At 37.2% G+C, this 23225-nt stretch overlaps 1 protein-coding gene across 1 annotated transcript in view; it reads left to right on the plus strand.

The window, feature by feature from the left end:
* The window catches only part of DCDC1 (doublecortin domain containing 1), a 457088-nt gene that overhangs the window by 410715 nt on the left and 23148 nt on the right, over positions 1-23225 (plus strand). The window contains exons 28-34 of the mRNA XM_060160830.1: positions 1349-1442; positions 9015-9185; positions 14573-14758; positions 16168-16371; positions 17550-17751; positions 20822-20974; positions 21696-21797. Of these exons, the coding sequence (XP_060016813.1) occupies positions 1349-1442; positions 9015-9185; positions 14573-14758; positions 16168-16371; positions 17550-17751; positions 20822-20974; positions 21696-21797 (1112 nt within the window). The remainder of the gene's footprint in view (positions 1-1348; positions 1443-9014; positions 9186-14572; positions 14759-16167; positions 16372-17549; positions 17752-20821; positions 20975-21695; positions 21798-23225) is intronic.

The following is a 23225-nucleotide window of genomic DNA, read 5'->3' on the forward strand; positions in this document are numbered from 1 at the left end:
AGATATAGTTATCTATATAGATATATCTATATAGATATATCTATATAGATATAGTTATCTATATAGATAATTTAGTTCCAATATTAATATATTATTTTTATAGATATATCTATATAGATCTATATATAGATATAGATATATCTATATCTATATAGATAGTTATCTATATAGATATAGATAATTTAGTTCCAATATTAATATATTATTTTAGTTCCAATATAAGATAACTTAAAACATTCAATATATATCTTGGACTTTTAGGGAATACTCATTTAGAAAAGAAGAATTTGAGGGAAAGCTATAAAAAAAATCACAACAATCGATAATAGTAGCTCATACTAAGTGCCATGAGCCAGACAGTATTCCACACGTTTTATGCATTAGCTCATTATATGCTCAGGCTGAAAGTCCTGTGCGGTATGCACCATTATCCTCTTTTACAGAGGAGGAAGCTGAGGCTGAGAGTTGTTAAGCAGGTCTTGAGATGTGCTCAAGCCTTAAACTCAGGCATTATGGCTCCAGCATCCGTGCCCCTAACCACTCTGCCACACCGCCTCTCACAGCAGCAAAACAGGCGAGGAGAGTGTCTGGGTACAATGTGGAGACAGAAAACAGGCAGCCATTTAAACAAGGGATGTTTAACATAAAGAATTATTAAGCTATGCTAAACGAGTAACTATCAGATTTTTTTAATAAAAACCTCTATACGGTACTCTAGGGCTGAGGGGGTTGAGGACAAACTTGGGATTGGGTCCCTTCCCTAAGGCTGGAGTTCAGAGCTCATTGGAAGAAGTATGGGTGCTGTCCACTGGATGGCAGGGAAACGTGTTGGTTTGCATGGCCAGATCTGTTCTGTGGTTGCTGGGCAAGCAGGAAGTAACCCTCTGGAACGTACGTGGGTGTGCAGCTATTGCTGGGCACGTGGAGATGCAAAGGTATGGGGCTGCTGGTACAGCAGAAGGTCTGGAGCACGTGGTGTCCATGTTGGGAGGGCCATAAGCAGTTGATCACCAGGCCAGGCCTGGGCTGTGAGGGTATTAAAGGACCACGTGCATTCTGGGCACGTGGCTGGGACAGAGCATCTCTAGACACCCTCACTCCCAAACACTGACCCCAGGCAGCAGCCAGAAAGAACAGGAGCGCCCCTTTCTCCTTTAGTGTTCTTCCAGCACTCTGCACTGAGGAACCTCAACATTGTGCTTATGGGTGGGAGAAATGCCCAAAGGATTTCACATCCATTAGCACAGAGTATGTATGGAGACAAGAGGCAACACACAGATAAGGGGCACAGAGAGAGCTCTAAGTTGGTCATGCTGCTTTGTAATGGGCCTAATCCTGTTTTCCCAAGGACCTTTCACCTGGTGAGTAACCCAGACCTGGTGCTGGCAGTGTCTATGACCAAGGCTGGAGATGAAGTCTGTGGCTATCCAGTTATTGCTCAGGTAAGATATGTAGAGGCTAAAGAGTAATTATAGCCCTTTATTTAGTTAAATTTAAGGAAAGCTCCATGCTTCCGTGTTGTGGAGAAAGAAAATGGCTGTCATAGAAACCTATCTTGAATGCCATTGTTAAAATATTTACAATAGTCTGCCTAGATTTCAAATTGAACATGTTCCTGTAGCTCTGAATTTAGTTTAATCCAACAGATGGTGATTGTGGGCTTGCTGCATGTCAGGGGCTATGCTAGTTACTTAAATCAAATCCAATGGCAAGCGTGAGAAATTATCCCAATAGCATTCATAGCGTCTCAGTGGTGGGTGCAGTCAGGTGAATGGCTGTTAGATGCGTGCATTTTAACTTCAGTGATTTGGAGACATAAGCAAGTCCCCTCTCACCTGGCAACGGGTGGGAAAGACCGTGGTCAGAGGAGTCTTTCTGGAGGGTGTGAGCTCTTCAATGCTAATTCTACTGAGACTCATTTGAAATATAGTTTCAACATACTTTTGCAAATGCTTATAGCAGCCAAACAATTTTTGGAGACTCCAGAGAAGGCTGGCTTCATTTGAATTTTGGGTAAAGACCTATGGGGTTGGTTTTTTCTTCCCCACTTTTGTCTGTTATCCTTACTTAACCAAAGACACTCCTAGACGGGTATATATTTTTCCTTGTTAGGAGGAGAAAAAGTTTAGGAGTGTCCCTGCTCTGCATTTACTTTCTGTATCCTCCACAGTATTTGCCATCTTTGTGTTGAACAGAATATACTGTCTCCAAATAACATTTGTTTTATTCCATATTTTAATAACAATGAGGCAACTTGTTTTGCAGGTCCTGAATCCAAAATTGGGATATAGCAATGTGGACAAATACCAAAGCTTAATTAAGCCTTCTATCCTGATGATAAATATGGACTAAAAGTTTATTCTAGGAGACACAGTATATATAACATCAAATTTTTCCCTGTCAGGTGCCTCTTTGGCATGGACCACAGTGAGATAAAACCTTATGCAGATGCAAATTTTGTACCTTAATCTGTTACATAAAATTATAGATATGGATGTTTTCCCCTAAGGTCCCCATTTTATAAGAAATGAGTTTGATCCCAAAGTTATTTGTATTACCTTTCAAGAATTTTTTCTTTGCTTGTTGTTTCGTTTTTATTTCTTGAAGCAATCAGTTTGTGAGAATATATTAAAGTTCATGTAAAATAATAAAAATGAGACATGTTAAGTTAGTGTTACTAAACCCCCTCCCTGTTCCTTGAAATATATTCTTTGTTTTCCATACCTCTGAGGGATGCTCTGTTGTTTGACTTATTAAATCAATTCCTGAGATCATTTATTTTCCTCTTCACTATCAATCTCTCCCTGGTAAAGTAGGTGTTATTCATTATAAAGTTCCTTGAGGTGTCATGATATATTTAGTTGGAACTAATCTAGTGGTTTAAATTCCTTGAAATTGAAACTACTCATTTTTTTAACTTATGCTCAAACCAAGTTTTATAATTACAATAAAGATGCTGTTTCTAATATATAAAATGGAGTGTACTCACATTTTTGAAAAAAACCTTCTTGATAACCAGTGAAATGTAAATTAAAATATCAACAAGGTACAATTTTTCATTCATTAAATTGATGATGCTTTGGCAAGAATGTGAGGAAAAGAGGCAATTTCGTATAATATTGGTAGAATGGTAAACTAGAATAGCCTTTCTAGAAAGCATTTGATATGATAAAGCTTTATATTATACATCACAATTTTTTTAATGATCCTGTTCCGGTTTTTTTTGAATTTTACTTTATTTTTTTATACAGCAGGTCCTTATTAGTCATCAATTTTATCCACATCAGTGTACACATGTCAACCCAAATTGCCCAATTCATCACACCACCACCACCACCCCCACACTGCTTTCCCCCCTTGGTGTCCATACATTTGTTCTCTACATCTGTGTCTCTATTTCTGCCCTGCAAACCGGTTCATCTGTACCATTTTTCTAGGTTCCACATATATGCATTAATATACGATATTTGTTTTTCTCTTTCTGACTTACTTCACTCTGTATGATAGTCGCTAGATCCATCCACGTCTCAACAAATGACCCAACTCTGTTCCTTTTTATGGCTGAGTAATATTCCATTGTATATATGTACCACATCAGCTTTATCCATTCGTCTGTCGATGGGCATTTAGGTTGCTTCCATGACCTGGCTATTGTAAATAGTGCTGCAATGAACATTGGGGTGCATGTGTCTTTTTGAATTATGGTTTTCTCTGGGTATATGCCCAGTAGTGGGATTGCTGGATCATATGGTAATTCTATTGTTAGTTTTTTAAGGAACCTCCATTCTGTTCTCCATAGTGGCTGTATCAATTTACATTCCCACCAACAGTGCAAGAGGGTTCCCTTTTCTCCACACCCTCTCCAGCATTTTTTGTTTGTAGATTTTCTGATGATGCCCATTCTAACTGGTGTGAGGTGATGCCTCATTGTAGTTTTGATTTGCATTTCTCTAATAATTAGGGATGTTGAGCAGCTTTTCATGTGCTTCTTGGCCATCTGTGTGTCTTCTTTGGAGAAATGTCTATTTAGGTCTTCTGCCCATTTTTGGACTGGGTTGTTTTTTTCTCCCAATCTGAGGGTTGTCTTTTCGTCCTGTTTTTGGTTTCCTTTGCTGTGCAAAAGCTTTTAAGTTTCATTAGGTCCATTTGTTTATTTTTGTTTTTATTTCCATTACTCTAGGAGGTGGATCAAAAAAGATCTTGCTGTGATTTGTCTCAAAAAGTGTTCTTCCTAGATTTTCCTCTAAGAGTTTTATAGTGTCCAGTCTTACATTTAGGTCTTTAATCCATTTTGAGTTTATTTTTATGTTTGGTGTTAGGAAGTGTTCTAATTTCATTCTTTTACATGTAGCTGTCCAGTTTTCCCAGCAACACTTATTGAAGAGACTGCCTTTTCTCCATTGTATATCCTTGCCTCCTTTGTCATGCATTAGTTGACCATAGGTGCGTGGGATTATCTCTGTGCTTTCTATCTTGTTCCATTGATCTATATTTCTGTTTTTGTGCCAGTACCTTATTGTCTTGATTACTGTAGCTTTGTAGTATAGTCTGAACTCAGGGAGTCTGATTCCTCCAGCTCCGTTTTTTTCCCTCAAAACTGCTTTGGCTATTCTGTGTCTTTTGTGTCTCCATACAAATTTTAAGATTTTTGTTCTAGTTCTGTAAAAAATGCCATTGGTAATTTGGTAGGGATTGCCTTGAATCTGTAGATTGCTTTGGGTAGTATAGTCATTTTCACAATATTGATTCTTCCAATCCAAGAGCATGGTATATCTCTCCATCTGTTGGTATCATCTTTAATTTCTTTCATCAGTGTCTTATAGTTTTCTGCATACAGGTCTTTTGTCTCCCTAGGTAGGTTTATTCCTAGGTATTTTATTCTTTTTGTTGCAGTGGTAAATGGGAGTGTTTGCTTAATCTCTCTTTCAGATTTTTCATCATTAGTGTATAGGAATGAAAGGGATTCCTGTGCATTAATTTTGTATCCTGCAACTTTACCAAGATCATTGATTAGCTCTAGTAGTTTTCTGGTGGCATCTTTAGGATTCTCTATGTATAGTATCGTGTCATCTGCAAAGAGTGACAGCTTTACTTCTTCTTTTCCAATTAATATTCCTTTTATAAATTTATTTATTTAGTTAGTTTTCGCTGTGTTGGGTCTTCGTTGCTGCACACGGGTTTTCTCTAGTTGCGGCAAGTGTGGGGTACTCTTGATTGTGGTGCGCGGGCTTCTCATTGCAGTGGCTTCTCTTGTTGCAGAGCACAGGCTCTAGGCATGCGGACTTCAGTAGTTATGGCGCACGGGCTTCAGTAGTTGTGGCACACAGGCCTAGTTGCTCCGTGGCATGTGGGATCTTCCCGGACCAGGGCTCGAACCCGGGTCCTCTGCATTGGCAGGCAGGTTCTTAACCACTGTGCCACCAGGGAAGTCCTGTATTCCTTTTATTTCTTTTTCTTATCTGATTGCCGTGGCTAGGACTTCCAAAGCCGTGTTGAATAATGGTGTGAGTGGACATCCTTGTCTCGTTCCTGATCTTAGAGGAAATGCTTTCAGTTTTTCATCATTGAGAATGATGTTTGCTGTGGGTTTGTCATATGTGGCCTTTATTATGTTGATGTAGTTTCCCTCTATGCCCACTTTCTGGAGAGTTTTTTTCATAAATGGGTGTTGAATTTTGTCAAAAGCTTTTTCTGCATCTATTGAGATGATCATATGGTATTTATTCTTCAATTCATTAATATGGTTTATCACATTGATTGATTTGCATATATTGAAGAATACTTGCATCCCTGGGATAAATCCCACTTGATCATGGTGTATGATCCTTTTAATGTGTTGTTGGATTCTGTTTGCTAGTATTTTGTTGAGGATTTTTGCATCTATATTCATCAGTGATACTGGTCTCTGGTTTTCTTTTTTTGTGACATCTTTGTCTGGTTTTGGTATCAGGGTGATGGTGGCCTCATAGAATGTGTTTGGGAGTGTTCCTTCCTCTGCAATTTTTTGGAAGAGTTTGAGAAGGATAGGTGTTAGCTCTTCTCTAAATGTTTGATAGAATTCATCTGTGAAGCCATCTGGTCCTAGGCTTTTGTTTGTTGGAAGATTTTTAATCACAGTTTCAATTTCATTACTTGTGATTGGTCTGTTCATATTTTCTATTTCTTCCTCATTCAGTCTTAGAAGCTTATATCTGTCTAAGAATTTGTCCATTTCTTCCAGGTTGTCCATTTATTGGCAAAGAGTTGCTTGTAGTAGTCTCTTAGGATGCTTTGTATTTCTGCGGTGACTGTTGTAACTTCTTTTTCATTTCTAATTTTATTGATTTGAGTCCTCTCCCTCTTTTCCTTGATGAGTCTGGCTAATGGTTCCTCAATTTTGTTTATCTTCTCAAAGAACCAGCTTTTAGTGTTATTGATCATTGCTATTGTTTTCTTTGTTTCTATTTCATTTATTTCTGCTCTGTCTTTATGATTTCTTTCCTTGTGCTAACTTTGGGTTTTGTTTGTTCTTCTTTCTCTAGCTCCTTTAGGTGTAAGGTTAGATTGTTTATTTGAGATTTTTCTTGTTTCTTGAGGTAGGCTTGTATAGCTATAAACTTCCCTCTTAGAACTGCTTTTGCTGCATCCCATAGGTTTTGGATCATCATGTTTTCATTGTCATTTTTCTCTAGGTATTTTTTGATTTCCTCTTTGATTTCTTCAGTGATCTCTTGGTTATTTAGTAATGTAGTGTTTAGCCTCCATGTGTTTGTGTTTTTTACATTTTTTTCCCCTGTAATTCATTTCTAATCTCATAGCGTTGTGGTCAGAAAAGATGCTTGATAGGATTTCAATTTTCTTAAATTTACCGTGGCTTGATTTGTGACCCAAGATGTGATCTTTCCTGGAGAATGTTATGTGCACACTTGAGAAGAAAGTGTAATCTGTTTTTGGATGGAATGTCCTATAAATATCAATTAAATCTATCTGGTCTATCGTGTCATTTAAAGTTTCTGTTTCCTTATTTATTTTCATTTTGGATGATCTGTCCAGTGGTGTAAGTGAGGTGTTAAAGTCCCCCAATATTATTGTGTTACTGTCGATTTCCTCTTTTACAGCTGTTAGCAGTTGCCTTATGTATTGAGGTGCTCCTATGTTGGGTGCATATATTTTTAAAATTGTTATATCTTCTTGGATTGATACCTTGATCATTATGTAGTGTCCTTCCTTGTCTCTTGTAACACTCTTTATTTTAAAGTCTATTTTATCTGATTTAAGTATTGCTACTCCAGCTTTCATTTGATTTCCATTTGCATGGAATATCTTTTTCCATCCCCTCACTTTCAGTCTGTATGTGTCCCTAGGTCTGAAGTGGGTCTCTTGTAGACACCATATAGATGGGTCTTGTTTTTGTATCCATACAGCAAGCCTGTGTCTTTTGGTTGGAGCATTTAATACATTCACATATAAGGTAACTATTGATATGTATGTTCCTATGACCATTTTCTTAATTGTTTTGGGTTTATTTTTGTAGGTCCTTTTCTTCTCTTGTGTTTCCCACTTAGAGAAGTTCCTTTAGCATTTGTTGTAGGGCTGGTTTGGTGGTGCTGAATTCTCTAGCTTTTGCTTGTCTGTAAAGCTTTTGATTTCTCCATCGAATCTGAATGAGATAATTACCAGGTAGAGTAATCTTGGTTGTACGTTCTTCCCTTTCATCACTTTAAGTATATCATGCCACTCCCTACTGGCTTGTAAAGTTTCTGCTGAGAAATCAGCTGTTAACCTTATGGGAGTTCCCTTGTATGTTATTTGTCATTTTTCCCTTGCTGCTTTCAATAATTTTTCTTTGTCTTTAATTTTTGCCAGTGTGATTACTATGTATCTCAGCATGTTTCTCTTTGGGTTTATCCTGTATGGGACTCTCTGTGCTTCCTGGACTTGGGTGGCTATTTCCTTTCCCATGTTAGGGAAGTTTTCAACTATAATCTCTTCAGGTATTTTCTCAGGTCCTTTTTCTCTCTCTTCTCCTTCTGGGACCCCTATAATGCGAATGTTGTTGTGTTTAATGTTGTCCCAGAGGTCTCTTAGGCTGTCTTCATTTCTTTTCATTCTTTTTTCTTTATTCTGTTCCACAGCAGTGAATTCCACCATTCTGTCTTCCAGATCACTTATCCGTTCTTCTGCCTCAGTTATTCTGCTTTTGATCCCTTCTAGTATAGTTTTCATTTCAGTTATTGTATTGTTCATCTCTGTTTGTTTGTTCTTTAATTCTTCTAGGTCTTTGTTAAACATTTCTTGCATTTTCTTGATCTTTGCCTCCATTGTTTTTCCGAGGTCCTGAATCATCTTCACTATCATTATTCTGAGTTCTTTCTTTGGAAGGTTGCCTATCTCCACTTCATTTAGTTGTTTTTCTGGGGTTTTATCTTGTTCCTTCATCTGGTACATAGCCCTCTGCCTTTTCATCTTATCTATCTTTCTGTGAATGTGGTTTTCATTCCACAGGCTGCAGGATTGTAGTTCTTCTTGCTCCTGCTGTCTGCCCTCTGGTGGATAAGGCTATCTAAGAGGCTTGTGCAAGTTTCCTGATGGGAGGGTGATCCTGTTCCTTTATTAGCAATTCTACCTGAGTTTGTTCTCAAGAAGTTATGGATTTACACAAACATTTATTTTATGATTGTTGATTGCCCTTTTGCTTATACTAAGGAAAACCTGAGAAACGATCTACATGTTTAACTGTTGGGTATTGGTAAATTAAAATAACCTAAGATCAGATAGTATATATCCTTTAAAAAAAAAAACAAGCAAAACTAACGCCATTACCAAATTGTGTACATTTTGTGATTACATTTTTGTAAATCCAGGAATTCATATATATATGTATAATCATCAAATATCAATAGTAGTTATCACTACATAGTAGAGTTTTGAGTAATTATCTGTACTTTCTGACTTTATGCAATGAAAACTAGGACTGCTGTAAACAAATCATAACCTCTCCTATTTGACTCCATATTTTGTCACATTTTTTTCAGAAATACAAACCACATAACAATGGTACTTCTAATCAAAAGTGGAATTACATGACAAATATGAAAGCTTTTATGGCCTTTCATAGCACTACACTGGATAAGGAAGTCACAGCAGCAAATTATGCTGGTATTTGTACATCCTCTGTGATTAAAGAGAAACACATTGATCAACCAGTAAGTGATTCCTTCCTTCTGAGGACAAAAAAGAGGGGTGGGGGAATGGATAAGTCTAATAAAGCAAGAAACTTTTTTCCAGAAAACCTTAAGTTCACACAAATTAAACACTGACTTGTGAGTGTAATCACTTAGACTCTGTGATTCTGGTTAGGAAAGAATGAAGGAATATTGATACTACCCTCTTCTTATATTGTTTGATGGCTCCCTATCACCATCCCCATCTCTGGCTCATCATCAGCTCAACAGAACAGGGATGAAGCAGGATAATCACACATACGTCACTCCCACAGGTGTGCTGGCCACACTCGATGTCACTCCACTCCAGAAAGCATATTAAAATGCCAATGATTGTAAGTTGCTTTATATTACATTATACCAAGCATAGGGCTAAGTATGATATACTCTAATTTTAAAAGAAATAATTTCTCAAGTTTGGTCCTTTAATTTTTATTAGTAAGGAATTATTTGCACCATACTTTACAGATACCCGAGATATTTGTGGGTCAGTGGATCAAGGCACCTTGCTATTGTTGATAACCGTTGGCCTACAGAAAACTGAAATCTCATAATGTATGCACATTACAAGACTGCCCAAGACCCTCTTTACTGTTCCCCTCAGTTGTCTCTAAACCACTGCTGCTTCTTCACTCGTCATTCCCTGGCTCTACTGAATAAGAGATGTCAAATGTACCGTACCATTCTGCCTGTCTCTGGTTTCAACTATGCTCTCCCCACTGACTTTTTCTCCTTTGTCTGTGATCTCATACCTGTTAGACAATATGCTGCCAAAGACTGCTGAAGTCATCTTAAAAAGAATCGAGTCAACTTGAAAAGGCTCCAAAGATGAGACAATTTAAGCATCAATATGACTATTGAATGCAGTGGATTGACATACATTAGATATGTTTAAATCCATATGTTCATAGAGATATTAAACAACAGCAACAACAACAGCTCAATTTGTCACAATTAGATGATGCTAAGGAACAAATTTGATACTTTGAAAACCAGTAAATAAAGAATCAAGCATTAATTTTTCCCTTCCTTTATGAACCATACCTCAAGATAACAAGACAGTTGACAAGAAGAAACTTCACTTCGTAGAAATACCCCAGCTAATACATGAGTAAAGTATGAGGAAATCAGAATATCATTATACTGTGAACTTTCATAAATTAATGGATCTATGCAATGATCATCAGTAGCTACTAACATAACAAAAAGAGACAAAAGAGTTGCTCCTTGATAGAAATACACTGTACCATTTATGATAGGGTCTTGCCCCCCCAAATCTAACTGGAGAAAATGTACAATGAATAATTACAACAAAAGAAAAAAGAAAAAGAAATAAGGAATGTGAATATTCAGAGAGACTTAGAGGTATTTAAACTAATTATAAGGTATTGGCCTTATTGTGATTCTCTTTCAAATAAATTGTAAGGGAGTGAGAGAATTGTAGAAATTTGAATACTGACTGAATATTTGATTATATTAGGGTATTATTAATTTTAGGTATGATGTTATAGTTGTGATAAAAGAGTTCTTATTTGAAATTTGGGAAGGATGGAACTTCCCAATTTTCAACAATATTTCTTCTAAAAGATTATAACTTTCCTTTCCTACTAGTTAAATGATAACCTATCTGATAGAAATTAATATGGTTAATCGGAAAAGTACAATAATATATCAATTCTAGGATTCACAAATTTAAAAAAATGCTTATCTCTCTTGGACCTGGGAAAACCAACTCTCTACACAAAGGCTCTAAATCAGTAATTAATTCTTAACCTTTTCAGAGATGCAGACCTCGTTGAGAGTCTCGTGAAAATTATGGATATTCTTTCCCCCCAAAATGCACATGTGTACACAGCACTTTTTGTATAAAATTTTAGGGAGTTTGTAGACTCCCCTTGAAATCCAATTTGGACATAGGGTAAGAACTTCTTCTCTAGGCCACATTTGCTTGGCAAGCTTAGAAAAGAAAACTAATACGAAGTAACCATTATATGCTAGAAAGCTACTGTATGTTAGATACTGATGCAGTATTAGTTATTTTTACATAGATTATCTTATAATAAATAATATAACATAAATAATAAATATAAACAATATCAATAATTCATTAAATTAAGATTGATGAAGCAACTGAATAATTTATTCACAGTCACACTAGCTATTATATATACAGTAAGCGTCATTGTTGATCAAACAAACTCCATGTTATAGACCATATTTCTATAAGGTCAAATGAACAGAGCAAGTTAGTCATTTCAATAAATCAAGGACATTTTATAGAGGAAAATAAGCAGTCAAACCAGTCGCTTGGTATTCTGTGTATAGAGCCAGCAGCCGACTTGCTGCACTTTTAAACTCTGTTTGCATTCTGTAGACATAGCCTAACCTAGGGAGCTACCCCAGTGTATTGCATTTTCCTTACCAGAAGCAGTTTAAATGTTGTGTTAAGGGTGAATGAATTAACCAAAAATTCAGTTTGCATTGTATACGTGTACCATTGCCAAAATAAAACAATTTGGGAACCATCAAAATAGTAGCACCACAGTCATAGGGATTGATGTCTTAATGAATGAAAATACATTTTCTATATACTGTCATAGGCTTCTTTTTTTTTTTTTTGGTGGTACACAGGCCTCCCACTGTTGTGGCCTCTCCCTTTGCGGAGCACAGGCTCCGGACGCACAGGCTCAGCGGCCATGGGCCTAGCACAGGCCTAGCCGCTCCGCGGCATGTGGGATCTTCCCAGACCGGGACACGAACCCGTGTCCCCTGCATCGGCAGGCGGACTCTCAACCACTGCGCCACCAGGCAAGCCCTCAATAGGCTTCTTTAGTGTAATAAGAAATACCATTGGCACACGATTCATCATGAAGTCCGTGTTTTTCTGTACAAATTATTCTGTATGTAGTATTCATTCAATTCCATCTGAGAGGAGATGTTTTAATTTTCTGTCTTCCAGTAATTTTTAGGAAAATGGAAATCAGATGTGCATATAGAGAAATCCATAGTGGAACTTAAGAATTACATCTTCAAAAGTATCATCTAAATGTTGGCTATGAATTGAGGTAGCTTTAAGTATTTAAATGGAATAGTTGAAGAAATATGACAAAGGCAAAAAAACAAGAACTTGGAATCAGAAGTCACAGCTTTGGACTTCAGCTCTGCCACATACTACTTGGATATCCTTGGATTAAAAACTTCCCTCTCTTAGTTTTTGTTTTCTCATCTGTAAATTGAGAATGATGATATTAACTCTGGCTGTACTTAACTTTTAGCCTTGTGAGGAACAAAGCAAATCAGAGTCTATATAAAAGTGCTTTAAAATGTTCATGCATATTCAAGAGTAGAGAGACTAGTTCAGTGAATTCTCATATACCTATGATCCAAATTCAACTATTATCAAGGTTTTGCAATATTTACAAATCCTAGACATGATACCATTTCACCTCAAACTTAAGCATGCACCTGTAAAAATTTGACCATTTTCTTACATTACCATTATGCCATTATCACCTAATAAAATTAACAGTAATTTTTGGCCATCTACTACCCTGTTCATAATAAAATTTCCCAGGTTTCCTAAAAAATTCTTCTTATGGTTGGTTGGTTTGAGTCAGGATTCAAACAAGGTCCCTATGTGACGCTGGTCGCAGAATCCATCCTATAGAACGCCTCTTGTTTGGATTTTTCTGTTTGCTTCCTATGGCATCCTTTAACCTGTTTCTCTGGCTCCCATAATGCCTATAAAAGAAATTTAGCACTGGAGTTTAATTATATTTATGTTCAGCATTTTTTGGACAAGAATCTTCATAGGTTTTACTGTGTATTTCATATTTATCACTTATGCAGGGATACAGTGTGGATTTTCCATGGGCTCAGGTGATTACAACCTAATCTCACATCAAAAAACAATTCCCAATGACTTCTCATTTAGTGTTGCCTTTTTTGTGATCTTTGCCTAAATCAATAATTTCATTAGAAGTTTCAAAAGGGTCAATTTTTAAAAGTTCTGTTATGTTCCCTGACATATATTAGCTGAACTTTTAGTGTAAGGAAGAACTTTACCTCTTCATCTAGGTATTTGACTGCCCAGAAATATGGTTTGTAAAGGATGGTAGGATAAATGCTTACATTGTTCTATCTAAATTATCTATTGTAGTAGAGCAAATCACCTGAAAATTTAGTGGCTTAAGCCAACAACCATTTTAATGCTCTGAGTCAACAATTTGGGCTAGGCTGAACCGGGCAGTTCTGCTGGTCTTGCCCAGGGTCACTAATGTGGCTGTAGTTATCTGGTGGCACACCAGTAGTTTGGTGGTGCTATGGTGTCTGAATGGTCAAATCACATGTCTGGTGGGGGCCTTAGTTCTCCTCAAGGCTTCTTAAGTAGGCTAGCTCAAGTGAGCTCACATCATGGTCTCTGGCTTCCAAATGCAGCCAAAAAAGAACAAGCTGAAATGTGCAAGCACTTCTTATGCATCTGCTTGCATCACATTTGCTAGTGCTACATTGGCCGCAGCAAGTCACATGGCCTTGCCCAGATTCAAGGAAAGGAGGAAAGGAGCAAGAAACTCTTATTTCTTGATTGGAGGAGCAGCAAAATGACATTTCAAAAGGGCATGCAAACAAGAATGGGATGGTTTTACTATGGCCATCTTTGCAAATAATCTGCCACAATTTCTAATGGCCGATTTCAGAGTTGTAAATTGGTACCAGTTTACTTCTAATGGACTCCAGTAAGTAGTAGTTTTGTTTTTGTTTGTTTGTTGGCTTTTTTGTTGCTTTTTTTTTTTTTTACTTATATTTTTAACATGATTATGAACTCATGGGACTTTACCTATTCAAACATATTTGAAGTGTTTTGGTTATAATTTTATTTTACTCCCAAATTGTCCCACTTTGGGCCAGTGGAATGTCCTTCATGTTGGTGCCTGTGTCTTTTTTGACATAATGCCTTTACTTTTGGATGGATTCTTTTTTTCTGGGCACGCAAGAGATCCTTGCTTCTCTTGTATATTTCTTGCCCCAAATCTGGAATTGGCCATTCCTCCAAGAAACTCTGATTCTGGATACAAGTTATACTCATTGATGTTGAATTGTCATTGCCTCTAGGCTTTTTCAGTCAACAACGTTTGGAAATATTTTGCTCTATAATATAATAGTTATAATTATAATATAATTATAATATAATATAATTATATTATATAATAATTAATAATTAGAGAGCAAAATAATGCATTCATGTTGAGATTTCAAATTTAGCATTTGGGGATCATAAGAGTGCTTTATTTGTATGGCAAAATATTCTACAAAAGTGCTATCATAATTTAGATGCAACCAAATAAAAGCATCTTTACCTCCATTTTCAGGGATACTATTATCTCTCACCCAGTGGAAAGAAAAAAACAATGCTCTGTTTGGCATGTGGGCGATCCATGAGAGCAGAGAAGAGACTGAAACAGTTGCTTCCAGGGCTGCCATTCCTCTGTGCCTCAGGCTCCGAGACCCAGAAGCCCTTCTCACAAGGACCTTTCAAGGTCATCGATGTGGCCAGAGTATGTAATGATCTGAGCTCTGCTAACACATGTGTGGCATCAGTTTGGAAACTTTGATACATTCATTACTTGCCTTGCACTCAAGTTCATCTCCACTCATCCAATTCATCTTTCGTTGAGGCACCTTTACCATTCCACCTGCATTGATTTCCTTTTCCCCACTGAAACTTAAAATACATTATCTGTTAATAGTTCGATATACTCTTTGAAGTTAATTGGGCTCTTCTGCAGCTTTAATCGTCTCCTGACACCTTGCACTACTCCCTGTGTTGCTTGTAGATGAGGAAGTAACTGCAAATCTTTAGTTAGTGGAGTAGCTTTTTGCCTATATCCACAGGGTAAACTCCTTTTTTCCTAGTATTTTCAGGGCTAATTTGATCTGTTGTTGTTAATGACTCTTCATGTTGGGTGCCTGAATTCATGCATTCATGTCTAATACTATTTTTTTTTAACAGCTCATGGAGAAAATAATCTCTGCTGCTTTCCTGTGATCTTAATTTAAAATGGCACCATTTAAAAAATCCTTTCCTTCAAGTTTAGAAGTGAGAAGAGCTAAGAGGAACCTACACAACTGTATAAAAAGGAGCAATTCCTTAGGGGTGGGAACCTTCCACCTGGTGTGCTCTTCAGGGCTTGCAGGTCTTATTCCCAGGTCACTGTCCTCTCTCCCCTAAACCTGATACACATTGCAGAAGAGCAGGGTCGTAACAGTTGCAGAAAACATCGACTGAAACAATCACTGAAGGAAAAGGGGAGTCAGTCCTCTGGGAAAGCCTGCAGGCATTTGGCTTTGCTTTGGTGACAGTAGGGTTGTGTTAAGGAGGTGGGGGTGAGCTGATCGGAAAGAATCCCCAGTGTTATAGCATCTTGGACACAACTTCTCCCTCAGGGCAGCTTCCTGAGTAGCCATGAAAAGGAAAAGGTAAAGTGTGGCGTTCACCACCCTCATTACCATGTGGTTAAGGCTTCACTCATTCCCCTCCTCATTCATCAGTGTCTGCCACCATAGGATGGCATCATCCTGAAGTCAAAGAATAAGAGAATATTTTACTACTAGCGTCCGTTACTTCAACCCCAGGCTCTCTCTGGCCCTGGCATCCTTCTTCCCCGTCTCCTGTCCAGGGGAAGGCAAAGTAGAAAGCAGGAGGAGGCCAGAAACACAAGCCAGAGGCCCAAAGTCACCTAGAGACTCAGTGACAGGGCTGGGAAGAGAACTGAGGAGTTCGGACCCAATGTCCTTCCCACTACAGCACCTAATACTTTTAGCCTATGAAGTGAACATTTCAAAATGTAGATGCCACACCCATGTACACACACAAATCAAGAGGCTGGAGTATAACAAAATAATAAAACTAAAAGAAAAAAGTTTGAGTTGATCTATGTTGTTGTTCTTTTAAAAAAAAAATCAGGCTGATTTATCTTCTTACGAGGCTGAAAACACTTTAAGTTATTATGAAGAACGTCTGTTATCTTTACGGATGAAGACCTGCACGCAAGTTGTATCTCATAGTGGCATGGCAGTTACTCACCAGAAGGCAGTGAAAATAATTGCATACAAAAATGGAGATGGATATCGAAATGGGAAGTTAATTGTGGCTGGAACATTCCCCATGGTGAGTGGCTATCACTTAAATGCTTCTCGAATCATCAGAGGTAATGATAATGGTGATTTCTCTGACAAGAAAAAGAGCAGTGAGATTGAGTGACAAATATCCCTGGCCAGTTTTACCAATTTAAGCTGCTGAGATCAAGATCTCTGTTTTCTTAAAGATGTTATTTTTGATGGTATTTCTTCGGATATAGACTTAGAAAAATGAGAAACAGAAAGCCTTTTTTGCCTTCCTTCCCCTTCCAGCTTCAAGTTGTATGTCAGCTCAGTATCCTAAGAGATGCCACCTCCTTTATCATCTGGAGAATCGGAGCACTAATTTGTTGATAGGGGGTTTCATTTCATTTTCAAATTGGAGAGGCAGGAGTTGTGCTAGGAGGGAACATGTGATTTCTGTCTTAGAGGCTGCTCCCCACAGCCATGGGAAGGGAGGAGAGTCCCCAGGACCCAAACCCAGCCCTGTCCTTCCATTGCATGATGGTTGTCTTGTGTCTGTACATTCTGGCCAATACCTTTAACAACATATTTTACAAGCAATGTTAAATATGATATGGAGTTACCCTGGAGACTTCCTTGCAAATACACACATACATAATCATTCACTCACCCCTCTGAGTACGAACAGATTTTTTATTAAGATATTGTTGTTCAATGGACTAAGCAAAGGACAAAAGTTAGCAACTCCAGAATTCACCCTGGGACCCTGGCTTTTGTGGTCTTGGGCAAAAATATTAACCTTTCAGCCTGATTTCCCATCTGCCAAATGGAATAATGTGTCAGTTCTTGGTTTGAAAGTCAAGTATTCATTTATTTTAAAGCAGTTCATCTGAAGTGTTAGAATAATTTTATTCATTCTTAAGCACACAATTGAAAGTGGATTTCTAGGTTTACACTTCTTAGGAAATAAATACTCTGATGATAAAATGTATTAACATACAATAGCTGCTGTGTTAAATTTTTGGAGCTAAGAATTTTCACAGATGGATTGGACTAATGTGTGAGATTATGTAGGACAATCCAATATCAAAAATCATCTCTAATCAAAGATCAAGTTGGTAGCTATTGCTTTCTGTTTTCTCAAATTAAAGGATTTTCTCAGAGTTCTAAATTAACACGCTCATCATGATTATTCTCAGTTCTACCACTATTTCTTCTCAGTTCCTTATAGTCTGTGTTTCTTAGCTGCTTGCAGAATGCACGGAACAACTTGGTCTTGCCAGAGCAGCCTCCAAAGTATATACCAAAGATGGAACCACAATCCTTTCCTTGTGGGATTTGGTTTTATGGGCTCTTGATAAATCTTTTATCCAGAGAGACTCTGAGGGACAAAAGGAAGAGGCAGCCCCTGTTGGAACAAAAGAGACACCTGTTAAAAGTATGGAAGGTTGGTTACATTCTACAGGATTTAGCTGATTCTACTTATGTTTGATCATATGAAAGTTAAATGTAATTCTTTCATTCAGTCACCCCTTCGAGAGTTAAAAAAAAATCACAGGAAGCTAGTCATGTGAAATTCTCATAATGTTTTTACCTTGCAGAATAATAAGAAAAAAAATTTTTAATGTAAATTTGATTTCAGCCCCAAAACAATAAATAAATTGCCTAGAATTTATAAAACATGTTTGACAGTTTAGCTACTTTATGCAACATGAGCAGGTTCTGTTCTTAAATTCAGAACCAAAACCAACTGGAGACCGCTTAAGAAAGTGGGACTAGATCAATGCAAATCTCTTCCTACTATTAGAAGAGAAGGTGTCCTCTCTACACCTCCTGTCCTCCAACTCCCCTCCCCCGTCTCCACTGCTCCTATGAACTCCCAGAAGCTACAGCAAATGCACCCCTATCACAGCTCCTAGCACATTGTGTTATAATTATCTGTCTACATCTTTGTGCGTTTCATTAGACTAGGTACAACTTGAGGGCAGGGCCTGTGCCCCCAACAACAATTTGGTAAATGAAAAAGAGTCTTGCTGGCAGTGATTCGGCGGTTGTCTCAGGTTTCCATTGTTGTGTTGAGAGGCATGGTTTAGAGGTTAAGAATGTGGATTTTGGAGCTGAAAATACCAGGGTTCAGCTCCTACCTGTCACTTGTTAGATGAATGATCGTGGGTACTCTCTGTACCTCAGTTCCCTCATTTGTAAAATGAGGACACTGACAGTCACATGAATATATACTAGTTCAGTCTTCATAAATATGAATGTGTATTCGTAAGAATATATATGCATATGAATATATATCACTTAGATTAATGCCTGATTGATACTTAGCAATTTAATAATATTAGTTATCATTATTGTGTGTAGGATTAAGGAGGAAAAACCCACTCCTTCCTGTGTGTCTCTCCTTCATTCTCATACTAGTATCCCATTCCCAATGCTTCTGACACCAGACCTGTGGGGTTTTTTACCACACCAGCTCCCACACCATCTAGCTGGATGTCCTACAATTTAACTCAATTCTGACACTACCTACCTGGAGATAAGGTCAGATATCATAGGTTAAGGGCCCAGTCTCACAACACTGCTTCCCACTCACCCCATTTCAGAGGTCCAGACCTGTGCTTCTGACTGAGTGGCTATAAATTGGCTCCCTCCTCAGTTTCAATTAATTTGCTAGAGCAGCTCACAGAACTCAAGAAAACTGTTTACTTACTGTTTACCCATTTATTATAAAAGAATATGGTAAAGGATACAGATGAAAATCCAGATGAAAGAGAAGCATAGGGTAAGGTACGTGGGAAAGGGCATGAAGATTCCGTGTTTTCTCTGACGCTCCACTCTCCCAGCATCTCCATGTGTTCACCAAACCAGCTTTCTGAACCATGTACTTTTGGGATTTTTATGGAGACTTCATCATGTAGGCATGATTGATCATCAACTCCATTTCTAGTCCCTCTCTGGAGAATGGGGAGTAGGGTTGAAAATTCCAAGTTTCTGATCATGGCTTGGACTTTCTGGTGACCAGCCCCCATCCAGGAGCCCACCAAGATTCATCTCATTAGAACAAAAGACACTGCTAGCACCCAGGAAATTCCAAAGAATTTAGGAGCTCTGTGTCAGGAACTGGGGGCAGAGACCAATATTTTTTTCTATTATTTTATAATGATATTATTTTTTTGGTTTTCTAATGAGTTTTAAAAAATAATTATGTGAATATTTAATGCCTAGCTGATCACTAAAGCATATAGTTCTGCCTTTTTTTGGCATGTGGAATATCTGATCTCCACGTTCTGGAAGATTTAAAATTTCAAACATTCTTTCAAATTCTTATTTAAAACCTGCTTGGAGGTAATGTTATTCATGCAGGTCTACCAAGAAGGTATGGCCATCCCTTCCCCTCATATTCTAAAGGTTATCCTTGAATCAGGCAGGGGCATTAGCTGGCTGTCCCCTTTACTGAATCATGACTTGGAGTTATGACATCGGTTTGCATTGAGGAAATTAAAAGAAACAGGCATCAATCTAAAACTCAGTGTCATGCTTACTATAAAGGCGGTGGTTAAAGGCACTGGCTCTGGAAGCAGATGGCCTTGATTCTAATTCTGGCTCTGCCCCCGCCTGGCTATGTGACTAAATCACAGTTACTGTACAAAAGAGGAGTGGACCTACCTCAGAGTATCATTTTGAGAATTATATGCGATAATGTATATAGAGGTCTTAGTAAAATGCCCAGCACACAGTAAGTTCTCAATATGTATTAATTATATATTAGGATACTGTTTGCTGTATCACAAATAACCCCTTTATGAAGACCCTGAAATAAATTTCTCTAAGATCTCAGGACCAGGAAAGTTGTATCTTGAGGAATTTCTCTCTCTCTGTCAGCCATGTGTATCTTGAAATGGTGTTTTCCTCTTTGCTTTAGCCACAAGGATTCTCAGTGCCCAAATAGTGCTTTATCTCCAGCAAATAAAAACAGTGTGGTATTCATGTCTAGTATCATAATGATGATAAATATATTATCTAGCATTTTTTGGATGCTTGCACAATTAACTAGACCAAATATTATTCTAAACACTTTCCTTTTTATAATCATCCCAACAGCAGAATGAGATAGATACTATTAATCATTTAATTGATGAGTTCTCTGAAGCACCTTATCTCTGGCTTTGGTCTATTCCTATACTCCTTTCTCCCCTTCCTTGCTTTTTTTTCTCTTTATTTTATCCCTTTTCAGAGTAGATATTTTGGTAAGCTACCTCATATTTTTTTCATAACTAGATAAAGTGTAAGAAAGGAATTAAAATATGTATTTACGATAAGATTTGTTTAAATTATTTAGTTGCATATGAAGTTTCTGATCAAATTTATGTATTTGCGTCTGGTTTGGGCATTAACCTGTTTAAATCAAGTCATTAATGAAGAATAAAATATTTTGAATAAACAAGTGAATTCAGCAAGCAAATTTATTCATTATTCATTGAACAATAGTATATGTGTCATTTGTTTCCCAGGAACAACAAGAATGAAAGTGAAAACCAAATTATTTCCAAAGTCTGTGACATCTGATAGTTTGGATGATATAGATAAGTCTTTGCTCACCCTCATCCTCAGAAATCCTATTGCCATCTGGGTATCTTGCGGTGAACCATTTCTAAGTCCGAATGGTAAGTGTTTTGTTTTTGCTTTCTTTCAAGCAAGTGCATAAAGAGAGAGAGAAATAGATTTTTTGTCACCATAAGAAAATCAGTTAAATGTGTATAATGTCAACATAATAACATCACATTTATGCAAAGAACGGGAGGTTCATCAATTAACATGTGCACAAGGATAGCTATACTCCTATATTTGCACAATTGCCTGTTTTTTTCTTACTGGAATGGAGTATTCTGCATGGAAAGTGTCTAATTTCATTGATAAAGAGATCCTTGGTCTATAAGACTGAGAATAATGATATACATTAGAAAATAACAAATGAGTTTAATTCACACTGAAGACGACCTGTCTGCACATTTTCATTTTTAAGAATTGCACCCTTTAGGCAGTAGGTGGATGTTTAAAAAAATGAATGGTTCCAAGGAAGACTTTCATCACCTCCAAATAGTTTGTGCAAATAGAAAATGAAATATGGCTATTACCTATGGTAAATCTATATAATAAAACAGCACTGTTCTTCTTTTTTCCCCCTCCATTCCATAAAGAAATGCCTTAAGCCCTGTCATCTTTCAAATGAAGTTTCTTTTAATGACCCTTACCTTTTAATTACTTGTTTCTAATTGAATTTGTTTCTTGGAGCAGAAAGTTCTTTATAAATTATTGGCTTGCATGATAAATTACTGTTGATAAGAAGAATGCAAGATAAAATATCATGTAGTTTTTTAATTCTAGCTTTGAAGAAAGCAGAAAAAATAAAAAAACAGAACTGGCTAAAAAAGGACAAAATTTTGGCTGATCTAGACACTATGAAACACAAACTGAGACAGTTAAAAGGTCAGTATGAACTAAATCAAGTATCACCATGTTTAATTCTAAACCTTTAATTCTTAACCTTAATTTGCTGGTAGTTTTTTTTTGACCTTTAGATACCAGATGTTTAACTGAATATTATATATTGTGTTACAAAAGTCACTTGAGCAAGTCTAAAACCTATTAATATATCTTTTCAGTACTGATTTTGTATTTGTAAATTTTATATTAAAATGAATATCACATGATTTATATATACATTTTTAAAATTTGGAGGATGAGTGGATCATATAACCACCCTATTGGTTTTGAAACAATCCCTGAACTGACATTTTATGGACTTTGGAATTAGTCATTAAACAAAACTTTCTGTTATTTCTTAGGTATTGCTTGGGAAGAAGTTTTGTTAAATAATCTGAGTGAGGAAGTACTAAATTCTTCAAAGCTTAGTGTCTTTATCACAGAAGGGAGGTTATCTTGTTATGCGGCATAAGATATGTTATTCATAGACAAAGTGATTGACTGACAATATTTGTCCTCTTCTTCCATTCTCTTTGTCACAGAATCTTAAGTTCCTGATCTTATATTATTCCCAGCACTTCAGACACCAAATGATTCTTTGGGGAATAAGTATGTTATGGACTTTAGTCTGGGAAGGAATACATTTCAGGCTCTGTAACTGCCATAGCAGGATTTCAGCTCCTGAGTATCTGTACCGTCTGGTGTCAGAAACATGTGAATCTTACTTCAATAAATAAGACAATTAGTCCTAAGTGCACTAGACAGCACCCTGGGTTGAAATGGCTATTTTTCAGTTTTTACCAAAAGAATTATTGGGTCTAACTGAAAAGCATCTATTACTATTGCTAACCTCTACTAATCCAACTACTTGACACTTGCACTTGAATGTCCCATAGGCACGTCCAAAACTGAAGTTAACACGTCACCATATAGTGACCATACCACCATTTCATTTCATATCTTACCACACCAATGCCTCCTTCATTTCTTCTGTGGGCATTACCACAACCAGGTGTTCCATCTCAAGGAGCTGGGAGTCATCCTTGGCATCTCCCACTCTCGCTATCTCTAAGCAAATATCAGTAGGTCTTGTTGCTTTGAATCTGTTTTTCAAATGAATTCTAAGGATCTTGATTCCTACTGTCATTATCCAAGTTCAAGCTATCGTCATCTATTCTTTGGGTTACTGGGTCAGCTTTCTGTTCAGTTCCCTCTGCCTCAAACTGTTCTCTCTCCTGTTCTCTTGGATTGCTTCTCATTATTTACTTTTCAGCTTACTCGTTATTTCTCCTAAAAGTCTTCACTAACATTCTAAGTCAGGAATAGAGTGGTTTGTCATACCCTTAACTTCCCCCAATAGCCCTTATCACTTTATTATACATACCTGATCATATGACTGTCTCTCCTATGTTACATTATAAATTCTATACC

The sequence above is a fragment of the Lagenorhynchus albirostris genome, chromosome 9 (genome assembly GCF_949774975.1).
Source record: "Lagenorhynchus albirostris chromosome 9, mLagAlb1.1, whole genome shotgun sequence".
NCBI classification, from domain to species: domain Eukaryota; kingdom Metazoa; phylum Chordata; class Mammalia; order Artiodactyla; family Delphinidae; genus Lagenorhynchus; species Lagenorhynchus albirostris.